Source organism: Panthera pardus, unplaced genomic scaffold (genome assembly GCF_024362965.1).
Source record: "Panthera pardus isolate Hobbes unplaced genomic scaffold, ASM2436296v1 HiC_scaffold_8, whole genome shotgun sequence".
In the NCBI taxonomy this organism is placed as follows: domain Eukaryota; kingdom Metazoa; phylum Chordata; class Mammalia; order Carnivora; family Felidae; genus Panthera; species Panthera pardus.
Genome location: NW_026527013.1, coordinates 123,656,616 through 123,679,578, shown reverse-complemented (window position 1 = coordinate 123,679,578; position 22,963 = coordinate 123,656,616). Strand labels below are relative to the sequence as shown.

General features: G+C 36.9%; 1 protein-coding gene across 10 annotated transcripts in view; it reads right to left on the bottom strand.

The window, feature by feature from the left end:
• Positions 1 to 22,963, bottom strand: part of BBS9 (Bardet-Biedl syndrome 9) — a 434,898-nt gene that overhangs the window by 195,068 nt on the left and 216,867 nt on the right. For all 10 annotated transcript variants that reach the window (XM_053897794.1, XM_053897793.1, XM_019443775.2 and 7 more), the window contains 2 exons: positions 12,138 to 12,310; positions 8,030 to 8,182 (listed from right to left, as the gene is read on the bottom strand). In XM_053897794.1, coding sequence (XP_053753769.1) covers positions 8,030 to 8,182; positions 12,138 to 12,310 — 326 coding nt within the window. The remainder of the gene's footprint in view (positions 1 to 8,029; positions 8,183 to 12,137; positions 12,311 to 22,963) is intronic.

Sequence of the window (22,963 nt, the reverse complement as noted above, 5' to 3'; positions counted from 1 at the left end):
GTGCAATATGATGGAAGGTAGATACTATGTAGGAAAGGTAAGAGTAAAATGTTAATGTGGAGATGCAGGTTGTGGGGTTCCTATCCAATCAAAAATACAAGATAAGGAAATGACTTCCAGTTGAAAAGAGGAGAAAAGGGGTTTGGCCGACCCCTTTGTGCACCAAAACTCATTGATGGCACATCTTGGAGCCAGTAACTGCTAGAAGTCTAAAAAGAGGTTGGTACTCACAACATGCCCAGAGACAACTAATTGCCAAATGATACTCAGAAAAGCCTTATCATTCATCATCAGTTAACCAAGATGCCTTTCCCAGAAAGAAACCCTTGAGCTGTATTCTTTTTTCTTCAACTTCAGGGAAACTTACAGTTGGCTTTGGAGTAGTGGTCATAAAGCTGTTTTCTCTTTGAACTCTGTTCTATATTTGAACTCCCAGTTGTCTTACTCTACTCATCAGAAATTAGTATTCTAATAGGGCCAGGACCATATACATTACTTGAGGGGCCCAAAGCAAAAGGAAAATAGAGGGTCTCTTTTTCAAAAAGCATTAAGAATTAATTTCAAGATGGTGACCACAGAGCTTTAAACCAAACAAGGGTCGTGTGTGACTGTGCAGGCTGCATGCCCACAAAACCCACCCTGGACAGGTGGATTCCACCCCCAAACAACGGACCATAACTAAGCATATAGGCAAGTATTCAGGCAGTCTCCCAAACCTATAAACAACACAGATGCTCTGTTTGCTTTTAACAACTCTTGACAACCTAATTAATTATACATTATCTTTAGAGTTCATAGACCAAAATTGATTATGAATAAATAATACCATAATGACAATAAAAATTTAGATTTGGAAGTCAAAAGTATAGAAAACCTAAGTCCAAGGGTTATGGAAAGAAAAATAACTGTCTTCAAAAACATTTTGCTAATTTAGTATATGTTAGAAAGAAAAAAAGTAGGATAGATTATAAAAATTCCCACAATTCTCTACTCATCCAGTAAGGAGGGAGAGTCTACTTCCTTACCTCTTTGATCTGGGTTGGACAAAACCTATAGGGAATTAGAGGCATGGCACAGGCACAGACTTGAAGAGTGCTTGTACACTGGGACCTGTAGCCACAATGTGAATAAACCCAGGACAGCCTGCTAGGCCAGAAGAGACATGTGGCACAACGATCCCATCAAACTGTGAGCGAACTGCCAAATGTGTGAGTAAGTACATCCCGGACCATCCAGTCTCCAGCTGAGCCACCATCTGATGGACACATGACTGAGCCCAGTCAAGAACAATCAAGCATAGGGCAGATCAACAGAACTGTCCAAATGAACAACAATGAATTACTGTTGTTTTAAGTCACTAAGGTTTAGGGTGGTTTGCTATACAGCAAAATCAATAAATGATACAGGTAGTACTTTAGCTCAGCAGGGGAAGAATGGATTATGTAATAAACGGGCTGAGACAACTCGCTTACCATTTTTGGCAGGGAGATTAGATTCCCACTAAATTGTATAATAAATTCCAGATGGATTTTACAAGTATATATAAAGATTGATAGCATAAAAATGCTACAATAAATTATATGTTGATATTCATGTAGTCTTGGCATGGGAAAGGCTTTGCTAGGCATAGAAACCTAAAGGAAAAAGATGAATAAATTTTACTATGTAAATACTTCTTAAATTTTATATGTCAAAAAAACATTATAAATGAAAATAAAAGACAAATGACAAATTGGTAAAACTTTTCTTATATGTGGAGAGATTACAACCCATATACATGTATTTTTTATGCATGACAAAAGTATGATAAAAGATTGCCACTTCTAATATACACAAAATAACATAGAAAAAGCTGAACTACCTGATAGACTATTGAACAGAAAACTTACATATGTAAATCACTAGAAAACAAATACAAGTGGCCAATTAACGTTTTAAAAATATTCAACCTCACTAGTTAGCAAAGAAAGATAAACAATAATCAAATTCTCTTTTCAGTTAAAAATGATAAAAATCAAACAATAATACCTAGAAAACAGACATTTTCATATACTGCTTGTGGAACTATAATTTGATACAACATTTCTACAAAGCAATACATAAGTGTAAGTACACGTGCAGGTGTGTGTGTGTGTGTGTGAAATATTTTTTTTATTTTACTTCTAGGAATACATCAGGTGAAACCAGGCATTCAGGAAAGACAGCTACTTGGCTTCATGATCCTGATGCCCCTTCCCTTTTCGTATCCTCTCTGGAACCAAACAACACCTAAAGAAGTGTGAGGATGCCCCTGAGGACACAGGATCTTCCTGATTCCTACCTCAGGTCTAGATTTATGAAGTTGCCAGATAGCAGAGTTTCAGAAAGACGAGGTATTATTATAACCTCTTTTGTCTGAAAAATGAATAGTGCCATTTTTGAGATGGCATAACTTATTAGAAAAATAAAAATGAAGAACAGTTCCCTAGAGTTGTAGTTAACATTTGTTAACAGCTTATTCTGTACCATGCACTACTCTAAGCAATTTATATGTTTACACATTTCAGTCCTCATAACAACCCCATGAAAGAGCCAGAATTCTACAGGTGGGAAAACTGAGGCTTAGGAATGGTTTTGTTTCCTCTTTGTCTGTTCAAGTAATTGACCTAGAGTCACAGAGACAAAACTGAAACATAAAACAAGCTAATTCTAGACATAGAGTTCTTAATCATTTCACAAGGATACATCAGATATGCCACTTGAAACCCTAGAGCATTTATCAGCATGTATTTAAAGGAAACAATTCTGGATGTCTTCCTGCACCCTTAGAAGCAGTGGCTTTCTCTTATAGACTCTTGTGGACCATAATAAGTCACCTAAACCTCAGGTTAAAGATCAGAGGCCTACTTCACAGGCTCACTGTGCAAGCTAGTGGTACCTGGACTTTCTGCTAAACACCAAAGGTACAGATCTTATACTGTGTGCCCTGGCCTTACCTACTTTTGTAACTGATAAACTGTTTACATAAATGGATATACTATACAAACTAACTCATATTACAGCCAACTCAATACTCAATCATTGAAGGACCTCGGTCTTCACTTTCAGTTTGTCCTAAGAATTTTATTAGAAACTACAGCAGTTCCTAGACCACCTAGTACCCATAAGACCCCCAAACTTCCTCTAGTTCTATGTTTCTATATCCTATCCTAGCTGCTCAAAGGATGTGAAAAAAAATGCCTTCCAAGAGGAAGAACTCAACAATTATATAAACAGGACATGAAGAGAATCAAACTTCTCATGTTTCTGGACCTACATTAATACTTAAAGGCCCAATTAATTCTTATGCCACTTAGAATATGATAGGATTCAATCTCAACAATGTCGTACCTGCACAGAGATAGTTCAATGATAATTCTTTCAAATTTACTTTGGCACACACATACTCACAAAGAAGAAGAAGAAGAAGAAGAGGAGGAGGAGGAGGAGGAGGAGGAGGAGGAGGAGGAGGAGGAGGAAGAAGAAGACGACGAAGAAGAAGAAGAAGAAGAGGAGGAGAAGGAAGAAGAGGAAGAAGAAGAAGAAGGAGGAGGAGAGGAGGAGGAGGAGAGGAGGAGGAGGAGGAGGAGGAGGAGGAGGAGGAGGAGGAGGAGGAGGAAGAGGAGAAAATATTTTCTCAGTCAGGAATTTACAGCTATAAAACCTTCTAAGTTGGGACAGTTTACCTGAATCTTCCAACTAAATTATTTAGGAAGACAGAAGAGAGTTTCCTTTAGTGACTTTTGGGGATTTTAGAATAAACCATCCCAATGATTCATGAGCCTGAACTCAAAGAATTATCTACCAGTCTGTTCTTTGTAGTGCTTCCCTTATCAAAAACACAGTTTCGGCAATTATCTTAGTGTCAATAAAGAATTCCTTCACAGAGCAAATATTTATCAAGCATCTATAAAGTGGCAAGAAATGTATCATCCTAAAAATATAGTGGTATGAATAATGCAAAAAAAAAAAAAATAGTTCCTGCCTTCAGAGAGTTTACACACTAGTTTTAGGAGGACACTGGCTTCTGCTTCTATTTTCACATGAGCCAGTGATCACCATTCATTAAATGCTGACAATACAGCATCTTCCAAATACATGATGACAAATGGAATAAAATGTAAATCTTTAACTGGACGGCTCAGAGTGCTTCTCTTACTGACCCTGATCAAACTAAAGTGGCACTAAGATCCACAAAAGGACTAACAAAAAAATTAAATGCTCCCTGCACATGAGAAAACTAGGATTCTATATAGGCAACAGATCTAATTTTAAACTGCCGTATTAGGAAAATTTCTTTTTAATTTATTTTTATTTATTTATTTTCAGAGAGAGAGAGACTGCAAGCAGGGGAGGGGCAGAGGATCCAAAGCAAGCTCTGTGCTGACAGGATGACAGCAGCGAGCCTGATGTAGGGCTTGAACTCACCAACTGAGTGATCATGACCTGAGCTGAAGTTGGATGTTCAACTGACTGAACCACCCAGGCACTCCAGGAAAACTCTCTAAAAATCTACTGACAGTCATGCTATGGAAAGTAAGATCACATTCTAACATGGCTCATTATTTCATGGGTTTGGCTAATCTGCCAATTAAATCATGCCCCCTATCCAGGCAAAGTATAAAGATAAGAAAAATCCACACTAGGTACGGAAGGTATGTGATAGTGAATTATGTTATATCCCTGTTTGGTCACAGTAGACTTGTCTAAAACGGACTTTTTCTCACTGTTAGGCTCAACATTAAAACTACTATTAAGAGGGGCGCCTGGGTGGCTCAGTCGGTTAGGCGTCCGACTTCGGCTCAAGTCATGATCTCGCGGTCCGTGAGTTCAAGCTCCGCGTCGGGCTCTGTGCTGACAGCTCAGAGCCTGGAGCCTGTTTCAGATTCTGTGTCTCCCTCTCTCTCTGCCCCTCCCCTATTCATGCTCTGTCTCTCCCGGTCTCAAAAATAAAATAAAAAATGTTAAAAAAAAAACTACTATTAAGATCTCTTCTTTAATAAACTGTAGTTTGTCCCTACTACAGAATATCTACATACTACATAACACATAGAGAAGTAGATCTATACATCAATATGGAAAGAGTTCTAATACATACTGTTAAAAGAAAAAGAGAAAAAAGAAGTATACATACAGCATGATGTTATTTATGGATTATTTTAGCCTCACAAAACAGTACTTCATTTCTGAATGTAAAAAAAAGAAAGGTCTAGAAAGACACAAAAACATAAAAGTGATTACATTTTTGAGAAGATGATAAAGGGCCATGATAAAGAATTTAGAACTATGTATTATCTTATCCTTCTCTTCAGGAAATTATACTCATGTATTAACTACATGATTAAAAGTTAACTGAAGGGAGTTAAAATAGAGAACAATCAACTTCTCACTATAATTTAATGTGAATATATAATAAAATTGAGTAGTAAGTTACATTAAAACTAAGTCAAATTCCTTATAGTATTCATCTTTCAAAAGCTTGTTCATTCTCTTTTTTAATCTAAAAATAATTAAATGAATTAATCTAATCTAAAATGAATTAAAACTATAGATTCAAGCAAAAACCCATGGTTTTGATCATTTTGTCTACAATATTACAAATCATGGAAAAAAAACCCAACCTTAAGACTAAGCAAAAACAAATAACAACAACAACAAACAAAACAAAACGAAAAAAGCCCAGCACTTTAAACATACAAAAGACAAAGGAAGTCTCGCTATATAGAAAACAGGGAAAGTATTAAATCAAGCATCCTCATCAAATTCCTTTAAACACCCCTCTACCATTGTGTCCACAAAATCAGTATCATTAAAGACAAGAGGCAGTTTATCTTTAGCCCCAAGCACAGCAGGTATGGCCTAAGAATGAGACAGATTAAGTCACCAAAGAGACACGAAGGAAGAGGAGGAAAAAAAGAAAGAAAATGAAAAACAAACCAAAATGAAAAGCATACTTAAGGAAGAAAAGAAGTGTGGAACAGAAAGAGCAGCATTAGTGCCTACTCACTCAGGAGTCACAGAATGGCTCCAGCACAAAGGAAACTGGCCGGCAAGATTTATAGAACAATTTACCAAGCATTTCCACGTGTATTACCAAAAAGACTCTTTGTAACAACATGGTATTTACTCCACTTTATGGAAAGAAAGTGAAGATCTGAAAGGGTCAGGAAACTGCCAAAAGCCACAGAACTGGAATCTTTGCACTCAAAGCCCAGTGTTCTAATACCCTACTGCTACTACTGACTCTCCCCTCAAATTGCTTCTAATTTTCACATAACCATGAACATTTCAAAAAAAAACTATTTTATCAATAGTAGTAAGCTATTCTTTCCTCTAACTGAAAAAAATATCTGATTTGTCCTTTCAAGGTCAACAGAATATGGTAAGGGATACAGGAGTGCTGATGCATAGGGGCACATGTACCCCAATGTTTATAGCAGCACTCTCAACAACAGCCAAATTATGGAAAGAGCCCAAATGTCCTTCAACTGATGAATGGATAAAGAAATTGTGGTTTATATACACAATGGAATACTACGTGGCAATGAGAAAGAATGAAATCTGGCCTTTTGTACCAACATAGATGGAACTGGAGAGTGTTATGCTAAGTGAAATAAGTCATACAGAGAAAGACAGATACCATATGTGTTCACTCTTATGTGGATCCTGAGAAACTTGACAGAAGTCTATGGGGGAGTGGAAGGAAAAAAAAAAAGGTTAGAGAGGGAGGGAGCCAAAACATAAGAGACTCCTAAAAACTGAGAACAAACTGAGGGTTGATGGAGGGTGGGGGGGGGCGGTGATGGGTACTGAGGAGGGCACCTGTTAGGATGAGCACTAGGTGTTGTATGGAAACCAATTTGACAATAAATTATATTTAATAAAATTTTAAAAAACAGAATATAGTAGAAGGCAATGAGGAGATGGTAGTAAAGGGCAACATGAGAGAATTTTGTGGTGATGGAGCTGTTCAATATCTTGAATTTGGTGGTGGATACATGAACCTGTGATAAAACTGTATAGAACTTAAAACACACCTCCCCCCACAAACTAGTACAAGTAAAATTATGGAATTCTGAATAAAATCCATGGATTTTAGAAATGCCAATATCCTGATTGTGATATTATACTGTAGGTTTGTAAAATATTACCACATCAGGAAAGTGGGTAAAGGATACATGAGACCTATCTGTATTTTTTGTTAAACAGCAATTAAATATATAACTATCTCAATAAAAAATTCAATTAAAATATCAACAGAATATTCATACTACCAACACTGATTTTGAAACACATTAGTGATATTATATAGAAACATAAGAAGGTATTTTAGTCATTCAAAGCTGAATTTGTTATAGTGGAACTGGCAGAGGTCTTACCCGTAAAATTAAAATTTTTTAAATTATGACTTTAACCCAGAGATGATAATTTTGAACAGCTATTGGTGACATAATACTATAAGAATGAGAGTCAGATCACCCTAGCCATGCAAAAGGTAAATCAGATGGAAAAAAAGAATCAGAAAGAAGAAGCAAAAGATCTTTCTGAACTAGAACAAAGAGCTGTTTAAGAATGCCATTTCAAAACATCAACTGACATAATACTGGAAGTGTAACCCAGTAGGACAATTAATGAACTATGGTGATAATCATGAAATGCACCAAGAATTGTCTAACAATAACACTGAGCATAACAGCTGCTATCTACCAAGCACATACTATGCACCTGGCATTGTGCTGGCTGCTTCACATAAGCGATCAAAAATCTTCGTAAGTCTGGAAAGTAAAATGTGGAAAATGATGGATCTTATGTAACTTACTCAAGATTACATAGTTTCAAAGTCCCAAAGGTTGACTTTAAACCTAGGGTTTTCTGATTTTAAAGCTTGTGTGCTGTTGCTCCATAGTACATAGAGAAGAAATACCTTATATTGCTATTCTAGTACATGACTCTAGGGTGAAAGAAAAAATTATATCCAGTAGTGAAAAACTGTAATTGATATCACACTTACTTGCTTGTAAGTTCCATCTAGCAAGGTGTCCAGGTGTTGGAGGGGGGCAGGTGTTTTATCTTTGAACCTTGTTAATAGTCGGCGTTGAATGGCCCGAAATTGTACAGCTCTTTCAGATAACAGTTCTTCTAATTTCTCACCATTTATCCGCAACTACAATAAAGAATTTCTTAAATTCAGGTTACATGTGTACAAGAAAACATTTTTAAAGCAAGAATACAGGCAATAGCAATTAAAGTTTGAAAGACAGTAATAACAGAAATTTAAACATATTACAGAGTTAAGAGAATTAAAACTATAATATTTGGTACATGAATAGATAGATACATAGATCATACACAGACAACAGAGTAGGACAGGTCACGTGGAAACTCAGTAAAGATAACCCAGTATCACTGGGGAAAATACAGATTATTTAATAAATGTCTTGTAATAACTGATTGAATACATGAGAAAAAAGAATAAGAATTTCTCTTCTAGTCCTTACAGTAAAATCAGTTGGAATAAGTTTAGACACAATAAAAGAACTAGAAAAATTAGAATTTTTCAATAATCTTGGCATGAAAGAGACCCTTCTAAGTCAAAAGCCAAAAGCCAGGGGCACCTGGGTGGCTCAGTCGGGTAAGGTTTAGGTAATGATCTCACGGTTCGTGGGTTTGAGTCCTGCATCAGGCTCTGTGCTGATAGTGTAGAGCCTGCTTGGGATTCTCTCTCCGTCCCTCTCTCTCTGCCCCTCCTCTGCTTTATATCTCTCTCTCAAAATAAATAAATAAACTTAAAAAAATTAAAAACACAAAAAAGCCAAAAGCCAGACACACACATACTCATACCTCTGATATATTTGTAACTAAAAAAGAAAAAAGTAATTCTATATAGTTAAAAAAAGAAACATAAGTGACAAGACAGAGAGCAAACTGTAAAAATAATAGCAATAACCACACAGACAAAAAGTCAAGCCCATAATAGCTAGAGAGCATCTAAGAATCAATGAGAAAAAGACCAAAATCCAATACAAAACAGTAAGAAAAAGAGTATCAAGCCAATAGGAGAAAAAAAAGGGCAAAATTTATAGAAAAGCTAATACATATAGCTCTCAGACATATACCTTTGATCTACCAAGTCCATTTCTAGGAATTTATCCTAGGGGTATACTTGCAAAACATAATGTACATACAAGTATATTCATTATAGAATTATTTATTACAGTATTATAGTAAGATATTAATAATAATCAAAATACTCATCAATAGGGGGACAGGTTAAATAATAAAGACTACTTTGCAGGACTACTAAGTACTGATATGCAATGTTATACAAAGATACAGTGACTGAAACAAAGCAAAAAAATACAGAATAGTATTATAACTTGTTACCATTCATGAATTTTTAAAAAAGAAATCTGTACATTAACATAGTTGAGACTGCATAGAATAGGTCTAAAAAGATAAACAAGAAACTGAACACCAAAAGTTTCTTCCAAAGAGACTGAGTAGCAGGAGGAGGAGAATCAGAAATAGACTCTTTTTACTATGACTCTTCTTATAACCCCTGAGTTTAATATTATTAAAATAAAAGAAAGCTAATCAGGGTCATAGGGTAGAAGAAACACTCCATGAAATCATATTATGTGAACTGCTAATTCCACTTTACAAAACAGTCAAAAACTAGTCCTGAAATAAACAGCATTTTCAAAGTGTTCAGAAATCATGCTTTAACAGTATACATTTCTCATATCCAACTTCCCTTGCAAGTGTATGTATTCTCCAGACACGTGATTTAAAAAAAAAAAAGCCTGAAATTTTATTAATGTCTTTTGATTCCAATTTCAGAAGCACTAAGTAACTAACTAAATCACAGAATATTCTCTTGAAGGGAAAAAAACTTTTCATTACCAAAAGTTAAATGATAATTTTTTAAATAACTGAATTTTTTAAAAAGAGGATTAGCTTAATTATCAATAATTCACTCTTTTAATTGTATAATTTCCAGCTATATTTTATTCATTACATTCATGAAACACAAGAAAAAAATTATAAAAGACATGAAATTTCAATACTGACACATCAGCCAAGTTATCATTCCACTGGATGTATAACCAAACATCAGTGATTGAATTGTTTTCATATGTCAGAATTAACAAATATTATTGATCCCAAGGCCAAGCACTGTTCTAGGTGCTAGAAATTATAGCAATGAATAACACAGACAAAAAATTCCTGCCTTCATGGAGCTTACACTAAGGGACACTTGGATTCCAAAAACTATCTTGATTCAAAGATTAAAATCATGTATTTTTTTAAAAAAGCAGAGAGCAGGGCCAGAGAGAAAGAAGTATAACGATGCTCCTTTTAAACTGTATAACAAATGGAAGTGCCTGTAGTTCATCATGTTCCCTAAATCCCTCCCCAGAAAGGAAATGCCCCTGATGTGGCATCTCCAGGGGCTTACTAGACAGCAAAGAAGGGGCAAAACTGTGTCAAACTTATAGCCATTCAGAATCTAATATTTTCTGTTTTAAATACTACAAATATGTAATTAATATGGTCTTTTCGTAGACCCTTCCATAAACCACTAGATCCCAGTTTTGCACAGTAAAGCAAGAATTTTTAAAATATATCTTTAATAAATAAATAAAATAAAATAAATCCTAGAGGACTGCAAAGGATCTCAATCCTTACAATACCTAAATATATTCCCCAAACGGTCAGTTTTGGTGCCGTGATTTGGTCAAAAGCACACTGTCCTATAAAATATTATCAGCATAGGTGAAAGAGAACCCAAGTAAGCTCAATTTATTTGATAATAACAAATGTTATTTGTAATTGGATTCTATGCACTAAAATTTACCCTGCATTTTCACACTATACTAAAAGAAGTCTTTATAGGTTACAGTCAGTGTTCTTAGAATGTCTGAGGGACTGAACATTAAGTAGAATGAATGTTCATGTGACTGACAAGTTACATGACATATTCTTTCTCTCTATCACACACACAGTCACACATCATAGTTTATAAACTGAAGTGCAAAAACCTATTGATTACTTAAAAAGTAGTTACTCTAGAGAACCAATGCTTCCATAAATAATGCTCAAAATACTTTTTTTTTTTTCAACGTTTTTAATTTATTTTTGGGACAGAGAGAGACAGAGCATGAACGGGGGAGGGGCAGAGAGAGAGGGAGACACAGAATCGGAAACAGGCTCCTAGCCATCAGCCCAGAGCCCGACGCGGGGCTCGAACTCACGGACCGCGAGATCGTGACCCGGCTGAAGTCGGACGCTTAACCGACTGCGCCACCCAGGCGCCCCTCAAAATACTTTTGAAATCCCCTCTTTGTAATCACCTACAGAGCCTATTTATGGGCACATAAGTATTTGAACCTGGTGAATTTTTTTTTAACACATGAGATTTTTAAAACAATTTCATTATCTAATTCATTCACAAGACATGACTCTTGGCTATTTCCAAATATCAAATCAGTCTTCAAAGGATGAAGATTTTATACCATCATTATACTCAAAACAATCTAATGCAGGCTCTGAAGGTACTTCCAAAGAAGAAATGCAAAAATATTCTGGCTACAAAGTCACTGTCAGATCTCATTTGTTTAAACATTTAATCATTCAGCATTTGCTAAGTGCCCATTGTGCCAGATACTGAAGAATAGTTTATGTGGTTAACCCTCATTCAGATGCAGAAATTCTGGTGTGCTTGTTAAAAGGAAAAGGAAAAATCACTTTACTTTATAATCACACCTCATTTATGGCCTGCTAGAATTAGTTAGCCAAATGGCTGCCGATAAGCTCAAATAGTTTTAACACTGGGTTATTGGGGTCAAAGGTTAAGTCTCCATGTGGGAAAATTAAATCTGCTTGTTCTGAAGCCAGACCACATGCTTAGCTCTGGGCAGGCACTCTGTTAAGGTCTGCAAGTGATCACAAAATGGGCAAGAGGGCAGGAACAGATACACAAAGTCTATCATCCACATAAAATAACTACTTGAAGCACTCAATCTACTAGCATATATACTAGAATTCTTTCCTCTAGCATCTCTTTCTCTTCCATATATTGAAAAACTATAGACAATATGAGTTATGATCATACATACCTCAAAATGATGATCAATCAACTCAAAATATTCTTGAAGGGGCATACTTCCAGAAAAAGAACATGCAAAATCTTTGATTCCCTGTTTTTCAAAATATTCTTGAAGGCGGATAATAAGTTCATTTGTTATGAGCCAAAGATCTTCAAACTGTTCACTCTGAATGCGGTATCGTTCTAAGAGAGAAAAAATGCTTATTAACACATAATTACTAGCTGAAACTACATGATTATCAGTAACTCTGACATGAATACCCAAATAAAAAGGAAAAGATTGGCGGGGGGGGGGGGGGCCTATAGATAGGATTTCTACTGCTTTATTGCAGTTTTCTACATCAACCACATAACATTTAAGTCCAAAGGTATGTGGTCACAGTGACAAGGTGTAGAGTATGGTCCTTTTCCCTATGTTTCTTATAGGTTTCAATAGCAACACCCAAATTAGGGTCCTTCTTTAAAAAAAAAAAAAAAAGGAAGAAAATAAGAAAGCTTTGCTTACAAGGTAAGAAAAAAAAGCCATTGCAAAAGTATTATCTGGTATTTATTAATTTGTTTCAGAATATTGTTGTGAAATAAAACTTATTCTGCAGAAAGTCCCACATCCTGGACATTGTACCCAGCTAAATCACCGTAATCATGATCAAAGTTTTCTACTTTTCTAATATTTCTTTTATTTATATTTGTAATCAGTCCCTTCCCTAAATGTAAATCTTGTTTTCCTCCATTCGCTGAAACCTCAGCTCAAAAACAGTCAAATTCTTGTCCATCCCCTACCCTAATTTGACAATGATGACAGTGATAACAGCGGTGGCAGTAACTACATCTATGATCAGAGCAACTGTTATTTGTTGAGCACCAACTATGAACCAAGCACTGTGATTACAACAACCCCGTTTTTAAAAAACGGAAAACTAGGCACAGAGAACTTCAGAGACTTATCAAAGGTCACAAAGCAAATTAAACATCAGAGCTAGAATTCATGATATACTGCATATTCTTTTTCCCCACCTGTCTAAATCCTACCAATTCTTCAGGACCTGGCTTCAATCCTACCTACCCCAAGAAATCTTTATTTCTCTACCACTCACAGCAGCCTAATACATGTTAGGCACTGTATTGAGCACTCTGCATTCAAAACTCAACACCCTTATGGGGGAAATCTTGTTATCCCCATTTTACAGAAGAGTTTAAATAATCTGCAAGGTCATCTAGCCACATAGTAACAGGCAAGAATTAGAACTCTAGCTATTAATCCAAAGATTAGCTATTAATCTTAACCACCTCACAATATTGTACCTCTTTAAATTCATATATACACTTAGTCTACAGTTCACCATGCACTTAACCACATACAACCATGCATTTTTAAATTAACATTTATTTTATTTTTTTAATTTTTTTTTATTTATTTATTTTTGAGACACAGAGAGACAGAGCATGAATGGGGGAGGGTCTGAGAGAGAGGGAGACACAGAACCTGAAGCAGGCTCCAGGCTCTGAGCTGTCAGCACAGAGCCCGATGCGGGGGCCGAACTCACAGACCGTGAGATCATGACCTGAGCCGAAGTCAGATGCTTAACCGACTGAGCCACCCAGGCGCCCCTAATTAACATTTATTTTAGAACAGTTTTAGATTTACAGAAAAATTATGAAGATAATAGAGTTCCCACACACCCTTCACCCAGTTTCCTCAATTATTAATATCTTACATTATTATGATACATACTTATGTATGATTATGATTAATGATGAATACAATACACTAATTATTAACTAAAATTAATGGATTACAAAAAGTTACATGGATTACACCAATTGGTTTTCAAGGTTGAATCAACATTGCATACCTGGGATAACTCCAATTTGATCATGGCATATACTTTTTCTTATTCCTATTTAACTCTCCAGATGATTATATTCCATTTCTCCAAGAGATTATACACTTTTTGAGATCTAGAACCAATTCCCCTATTCTATTTAATTCATCGGTTATTGAGCATCTGTTATGTACAATCACATAGAAAGAAATGTTGGGAGTACAAAGAGGAATTCAGTCTCCTTGTTTAAGGAAACTAAGATCTTGCTAAGTTAGCATGACATGTAGACATATGAAATATTTGTTATATTCCCCATGGTCCTTGACAAATTCTATGAATATATGACACCTTTAACTTGGTTATTAGGACTTCAATTTGTCATCCTCCACCAGAATCCAAAAATATATCTCCTCTCATTCTCCTAGTCATCTCTCTTTCAATATATTCAACATGAGGAATAAAATACACTGGGTATGCCTGCCATAGTGCATGGCAAACACCCCGACGTTCTCTGCTACCATATCATTTCCTCTGGGGCGTCCTTCTGCCCTACTTTCACCCTAGTCTTATTCTGAAGTCTGATTTCTGCCTATGGTGCTAATCGGTTGGTTTCATTTCTCCCCATCAAAGATAATAGGGCCATGGTCAGATAAAACAGCTTTTACCTTTCTTTGCAAGTGTCACTGAATGCTCAATGCTCTAAGAATGGAGAGAGCACAACTGAGATGGCGTGGGAGTAAAGCGGTAAAAGGAAGAATGATGATAACAACATACAATATTACAATTCTCTAAATCTATGGTCCTATCCAAGGTAAGCTTGGGACCCAACATATTGAACCCAGACTGGTATTTATTCACTCTTTCATTCATTTATATAACTCAATGCAAGATGCTGGGGATAAAACCATGGATAAAGCAAGAGCCTCTGTCCTTAAGGAGTTCACTGCAGACCTGGAAAGACAGGCGTTATTGGGGAAGAGTAAACACTGCTTTTACCATTACCAATTCAGGGATACCCCATGCAGGCTGATGTTGCCACAAAAGTGCCAGGACTTCCCCGCAAGTGATATGTTACTATTTCCAAGCATGTGAGAGCCTATCACATAGCAGAGGAATTAGACAATAGCAAGGGAGCGGCAAAGGGCAGAGAGCACAACAAGTATTGTGTAATAATTACAGATATTCATAGAATTAGCTGCCTCAGGAAACAGGAAACTACCTCACTCCAATGGAAGTGTTTAAGGGTCCAAGCTCCCTGGTGTTTGGTATAGAACACAATGGGGAAGAAACACAGGTCATCTTCTCATGTACAGATCTGTCAATCTCTTCATTTGTCTTGGGACAGATATTTGGTACCAGCTCAGTGCTGCCTCCAGGTCCTGGCCATTTATCCCTCCTAGGCAGACGTTTCACATCTGGCTCCAGCCAACGCCCCAGGCTTCCCAGAGGAAGAAGCTGAACTGGGCCAGCTGCATCTCCTTTTACAGCTTTATGATCTCCTAAAACATTCGCTTCAGATTCTTCTGCAACAGATCTTGCTAGACGTGGTAGATGAAGGTGACAAAGTTGCACACTACAGTGATCCAGGCTAAGAAGATGGTAAGATGTAGGTGGGGCTCTCAAAGTGACAGAGCAAGATATGGTACCGGCAGGTGTGTGCACATAAGTCGGCACTGCCAAACTTTACTGTGTCCACTCTTACTGCAGCAGCATCCGCAGAGCCACAGGCTAGATGGTGAGCATTCGCTGTCCTCCAGCTTACAACAGCATCAAGAACTTTTGCATTATAAAGTCCAGGCAAGGGCCCACATCCTCTGGGTACACCCTTCCAAGGAAGGAACAGGGATTGTCCAGGCATAGAGTTCTGCAGAAAGGGTCATACCCATCTCCTTGTCCTCTTCGTCCAAGGAAAGGGCATGTCTCACAGTGGGGCACACAGCCTGGCAGAGGGAGCTGCCGGTATTCCTGGCCCTTGTGGGGCCCAGGCTTAGTAGGGTTCAGCAGCTGCAGGTGGAGCTCATGCTTGGGATAGGCTGGGTGTGGACGTGATGACTGATGTCTTCAAGGATGTCACCTCCACCTGCAGCATGTCGATCCTGCCCCCTACTTGCTTCAGCAGTTTTTTCTGATGCCACCTACTTTGCGTGAGCTTCTCACACCATCTTGTGGGCTTCCTCAGAGAGGATGGCCATCAGCCACACCTCCAGCTCCAGCTCCTGTTCCTGTGGTTCCCACACCTCCTACCACTGCTCATCGTCCTCATCTTTCAGCTTCCGTTCCTTCTGGGTTATGTGAGCTCCTCCTCCAGGAGCTCAGAGCCCTGCCCTTCTTGTAAACCTCCATGGGGATCCTGTAAGAATATCTGCCAATAGTATTAGACAAAAGCTCCCTCCAGGATTCATAATATTGAACAAGATCTTTACCACTCCCAGATTCTGAGATTCTGAAAGTGAAAAGACACAGTGCCTTAATAGGCTCACTTCAGTAAAATTCATAAAATGGTGCCTGCCACAAAGTAAGGACTCAATAAATGTTACCTACTATCATCACTATCACCATTATTTCCCCCAAGAATATGTAAACTAGAGATTCCACCATAAACCCGATTAGACTCACACAGAACCTACTAACCCAGAAACTTTCAAATAGCAGATATGAAAAAAAGTGGCTTATATAAAATATATTTTCCTAAGCATAGAATTTGATGTCACTTTAGATACAGTTATAAATTTTTATATAAACAGTACATTGCTAATATTTCAAAGGAAATTTAATTCATTCTGGTTCTAGAAAGATTCTGAAGAGGCTTCCAGAAGCACGTAGAAAAACCTGAGGTGCAGCCTGAATACACCTAAGGAATAAAATTTCTTATATAGAAAATGAAATAAAACTACAGAAAGAAAGTTATTCAAGTATCATTTTCCAATACAAATGTCACAATTTACATATCTTAAAAGAGATATACATAAACAACTGGGATTATTATAACACATGTGAAAGAATTATATACTGGCCCAAGATGTAAAAATATATATATTTCAAGGTACCTGAATGAAGTGAAGGGGCAAACCACAGAGATGTCTGTGGGAAGAGCATTCCAAGACCAGGGAATGGTGAGCATAAAGGCCCCAAGGCAGCAATGTGCTTTCAGGAACCCTGAGGAAGCTATTATGGCTGCAGCTGAGTGAGCAGCTTGTATGCTGTGCTATAACAAGATTATCACACCAGTTTCTGTTAAATTGTCCCTAAAGGTACGGGCAGGAAAAGTTGGAAGCAAGGCATATTCAGGAATGACCAGGCAAGTCTGTCCCCCAAAGTTAGTGTGAAAATTTATCAGAATTTATCACTGGGGAAAACATGTACAGGATTCTTAGCAGTATCCCAACAGTTCAGCTGACCAGGGGCTGGCTGATGGTTGACTGTGCAAGATAAATCCAATTGGCACCTGTCCTAATGCCTCCTAGGAAGTGCCGGGCTCAGTCCACATTCATAGCTTACACTGGGCATGGGTGTTTTATATTAAGGAAAGCAGGGGGGTGTTGTGCTAAGAAAGGCAGCAGTACCCAGAACTCTTCCCCAAAGAGGTGAAGTGTCTGATCTCTGCTGCCTACAATTAGAAATCCTTTCCCCACCCTGGCACACAACAAAATCCCCAATCTGACGAAATGATGTGTGGGCAAGTCTAACATTTCCCTTCTCCTTTTATCAGGATTTGAATTATTGAGGACGACAGTGCAAGACTATCTTTGATTGATAAGCTCAAGGAGATTCAAGGTAATACTATATCTATTCATCCATTGAAAAACCCTTAAGTGCTGAAAAGACAATAAGGAACAACACATACTGCTCCTGGTTCTAATTCTAGTGGTAAGGACAGAAAATAAGTAAATAAGTAAATAACAAATAGTCACAAGAAAGAACTATGGTGCAAATAAAAAGGGTGCCATAATAAAGACAAATGGTTGCTCTTTCTTGAGATACCATGGTCATAGAAAGCCACACTGAGTGACATCAGTGGTAGTACTAAATGTAATAATGATGAAAACAGCAATAGCACCTAAAATTTACCTGGCACTTAGAGTATACCAGGAAATTGCTACATGCTTTTTAGGTATTAGTTCATTTGATTCTTACATACTATAATTGTATGTTTTTATTCCCATTTTGTAGATGAAAAAACAGGCTTTGAAATTTTTCCAAAATCACTCAGACAAATTGGAAGGAGAGCTGGGATTTCAACTATCAGTTTGAGTTTAGACCCCACATCCCTAATCATTCTATACATAAAGTCCAGACTTTAAGGATGGGAAGACCAGTTCAGGCAGAGGGATTTCACAAGCTCGAAGACCTCAAGGCAGAAAATGTCAGACAGGCACTAGAAACTGAAAGAAGACCAGAGTGAGGAAGAGAGTGTCCTTAGATGAGGCTGGATGTTAGGCTGTGGCCAGAACATACAGGGAGAACTATAAAGACTGGTAAAGAGTTTGATATTACTATAAACACAAAGGATTTCAAGCTGGAAAGTGGCATGATTTAATTTGTGATTACTTGTTTCTTTGTTTTTATTACAAGAGCTGCCAAGTAGAAAATGAATCAGAAAGGAGCAAAAATAGACTTACAGTTAGGACATTATAACCATGGTCCAAGTCACAGATGGTGGCATATTTAGTAATTAAAGGCATCACGTTAGGAAGAAAATCCTGTTTTTCAAGTCTTATCCTCTGATCAAAAAACTTAAAATCTAGTAAATTTTTAAATCTGTGACTTTAGTACAAATAAATGATCCAATCTTCGGTTTCTTCATATACAAAAATGGGAAAATAACACATACCTCAACAGGTTAGTATGAAGATCAAATATAATAAGGTATGGAAGAGGGGCACCTGGGTGGCTCAAGCAGTTAAGCATTCGGCTTAGGCTCAGGTCATGATCTCACCGTTTGTGGGTTTGAGACCCGCGTTGGGCTCTGTGCTGACAGCTCAGAGCCCAGAGCCTGCCCTCTCTCTCTCTACCCTCCCATGCTCATGCTCACACTCTGTCTCTCTCTCAAAAATAAATAAACATTAAAAAAAATTTTAATAAATAAAAGATGTAATGTATGGAAGAGACCTATACAAATGCAATTTACCTTTGTATTTTAAATTTAGACCAAGCAAAATAAGATGCTCAAAAACATTGGTTGAAAAAATTAAAACTATCTGATACAAACAGTACAGAGTAAAACAAGTAAAAAATCTAAAACTCAATAAAAAACCCAATAATAAATAAAGTTTCAGATATCCAACAATATCTACTTATGGTAGACTGAATTTTGTGTCCCCTCCAGAATTCATATGTTAAATCCTAATGCCCAAAGCAATGGTACTTGCAAATGGGTCTCTTGGGTAATTAGGTCATGAGGGTGGAGCCCTCATGAATGGGATTAGTGACCTTATAAAAGAAACTCCAGAAAGCCCCCTTGCCCCTTCTGCCATTCGAGGACATAGCAAAAACACAGACATCTGTGAACCAGGAAGTAGGAACCCAATCCACTGGCACCTTGATCTTAGACTTCACAGCCTCCAGAACTATGAGAAATAAATTACTGTTGTACAAAAGCCACCCAGTCTATGGTATTTTGTTATAACAGCCCATATGGACTAAGACAGAACTCTACTGTGACCAAGTATAGTACAGGAATGTCACCAAATAACAGAAATGTAAAAACCATAATAAACATTTAAATAGGTGTGATATTTTCTGTAACTTTAAAATGCTGGCTTCAATCATTTTCTTATTTTCATCAACACATGCAGGGAAAAAAAAAGAAAACTAAAACTTTTTGCAATGAAAAATTTTACAATTGAGCTCGAGATTTAGAAATATAAACACAATTTTTAAGTTGATTTTTTTCAGATTACCGAAAATCAGTAAGAATCTGTGAGTCAAAGATTTATAAGGCATTATTTTTATTATTAAGCATTTTCTCAGTATTAGTACTCAAAGATGGTTAATATTGCCCTGGAGATTTTCCAGAGTATACATTTAATGGAAAAGAGAAATAAAATTTTCTATTTATAATATGACATGAAAGAAGAAAGTTGTATTTTAAAATACACCCTTACAATATTCGTAATTAAAATAGCCGCCAAAACGAACATTCCATTTTTTTTTTTATCTCTTTTCCTTTGCATCTTGTAATAGCAGCTCAGTGGAAATAACCATTTCAGCCTCCAAATGAAATAAATTTGGATAACTGGAGCCCAGTCAATTGCCATTCCACTCTAATACAAATGGAGAAAATAATATATTTAACTAAACAGGGCACAAAAATGTATCATGTCATTCTCTATTCATGTCAGAACATCTGAAATTCATCAATATAAATAATGTTTGTATTCATACCATAAACAAAGCATCAATATAATTTATGCTATTTGGACATTTTAAAATGTGAGACAGATAAGTAAATGTATGCATTTTAAAACAAAAAAGTTGGAGGAAATAATATAAACAATTTCAGTAGGTATTAGCATAATATTCCGAATATACAACTTCTTCAATATTAGAAATTATGGATCATTTCTCTAAATTTACTTTTCAAGAAGCTTTTTCCAATCTGGACTCATATAATATTCCCATTGCCCCTTAGAAATATTGCTAAGAAATTCTAACATTAATAGTCATTTTATATTGATGAATCACTGTATACATTAGATTTGATCATTACATTTGTCTCTAAATTTCTGGCTTCATTAAAGAACTATCACAGAGCCCCTACTATATGTACTTCTGAGTACAGAAGAAAATTTACTAATCGCTAAAAACCACATCCTTTATCAACCTTTTCTTCTTTCTAAAATGCCCTTCACCTGACAATCTCCTATTCATTCCTCAAGAATCTTTACAAATAAAATCTCTTATGAAACCTCATTCCTTTGTGCTCCAATTGCACCTAAAGTGCACTTCTGTAGGCTTATCAAGCATTCTGTTATTGATTCTCTGTTTGTCTCTCCCATTAGTCCACGAGCTCCAGAAAAGCTAGGACAATCTTTGTATCTAATACATCTGCTGAATGAAAAATGAACAAAGGCATAGTCTACTGAGATGAAATAGAGCAAGACTCTTACTTTCCTTGTTCTGAAGATATTTTGGTTAACATAGCTCAAGATCACATATGTTTTCTTTTGGGCAAATGCACGAAGAAAGCCTTTTTCAAGGCCCAACGCTTATTCACATACATGACTATACATTTTTCATTATACCTAAAAGGAAAATAATCAAAATAGACAAGCAAATGACTTTTATACTTGAACTTATTCAATCCAATCGCTCTTTCCAGTAGGTTAAAATCTTTAAGGATGTTGAAATCTTCAGTGTATTAGTTATCTTTCCCATTTTCCAAAGGCCTACCTGAGGCTACATAAATTTGCTATCTGCATTTGCTTAGCCCTACTTGTGACGCTGAGAGCATGTGTTTACTCAGCATATATTGCTAACTACCAGTTTAGCGAGACACAAAATTTTTATTTGAAAATCATTTCCTTCAGATGTTAGGGACAATTTTCCACTGTTCTCTAACATCCAAGGATTTTAATGAAAAGTTAAAATGCTTTCTTGATTCATCTTCTTTGCGGAGCTTGTTTTTTCCTTTCTAATCTTTGAAGATATGCTCCAGACCTTTAGTGCTCTAAAATTTCACAATAATATATCTGGATGTGCTTCTTTTTCTCATTCATTGTGCTAACATCAAATAGGCTCTTTTGATATCCACAACTGTGACACTTGATTTCCTCGAAAACCCTGTCTCCATTGATCTTCTGGCATCTTCACAAAGCACTCCACAAGGTCACACCTTTGTCCTTATCAGAATCTGTAGTTCCGCTGAACTCTAACATCAATATCTCATTCGTTCTCTGACCACCACCTTTTGTTCTTCTAGTTCAGTTGTTCTACAACTCCCACCACACCACTCTTTCAACCTTATTAACACTTGTGATCCAGGGTCATCTGGGTGGCTCAGTCGGTAAAGTAGCCTACTCTTGATTTTGGCTCAGATCATGATTTCATGGTCGGGAGATCAAGCCCAGCATCAGCCTCTGTGCTGGACATGAGGCCTGCTAATGATTCTCTTTCCCTCTCCTTCTATCCCTCTCCAACTCACGCTCCTGCACTTACTCACTCTCTCCCTTTCTCCCTCCTTCAATCTCTCTCTCTCCCCCTCAAAAAAAAAAAAAAAAAAAAAAAAAAAAAAAAAGACTGTGATCCATTGAACCCATTAATTTTTCAGCCTGTGTCAGTTTTCTCTAGCCTTTACTTCTCTTCTTATCAGTTTAGATGTGGTAGCCATTATTAAAATCATTCTCACAAAAATATTTTATTTGCAATAATCTGTTTCAAAATCCCAGCCCTGACTTTAGTTGCCCGGATGCTAATAAACAAATTACTGCCAGAGAAAATTGTCTAAGGATGACTTGGTTTCACTTCAAAATTCAGGATCAGAAACTTCAAATGGGAACTTGACATTGCCTTACCCTTCATGAGTTTGCTTTCTTATTCTCCAAGACACCAATGTCATATCTTTTTTTCAAATTTATACAACATCAAAGCTCCTGGGGTGCCTGGGTGGCTGAGTCGGTTGACCGTCCGACTTAAGCTCAGGTCATGATCTCACAGTTCGTGAGTTCGAGCCCCATGTCAGGCTCTATGCTGACAGCTCGGGGCCTGGAGCCTGCTTCGGATTCTGTGTCTCCCTCTCTCTCTGCCCCTCCCCTGCTCACACTCTGTCTCTCTCTCAAAAATAAATAAAGATTTTTAAAAAAAAATTTTTTTTAAAAAAAAGCTCCTTTATCTTCCCACCAACAAATCTAAAGTCTCTCTGGACCTGCATCCAACCCCTCCTGTCATAGTAAAGTTACAAATGCCTATCCTTCAATCTCCCCCGCTCCCCAAACTCTGAAACCCACATTCTTTCTAATTCTCCAGGACTTCATTGCTTTGTGAGTCCCCTTTTGTCCTGATCATCAGCCTCTCC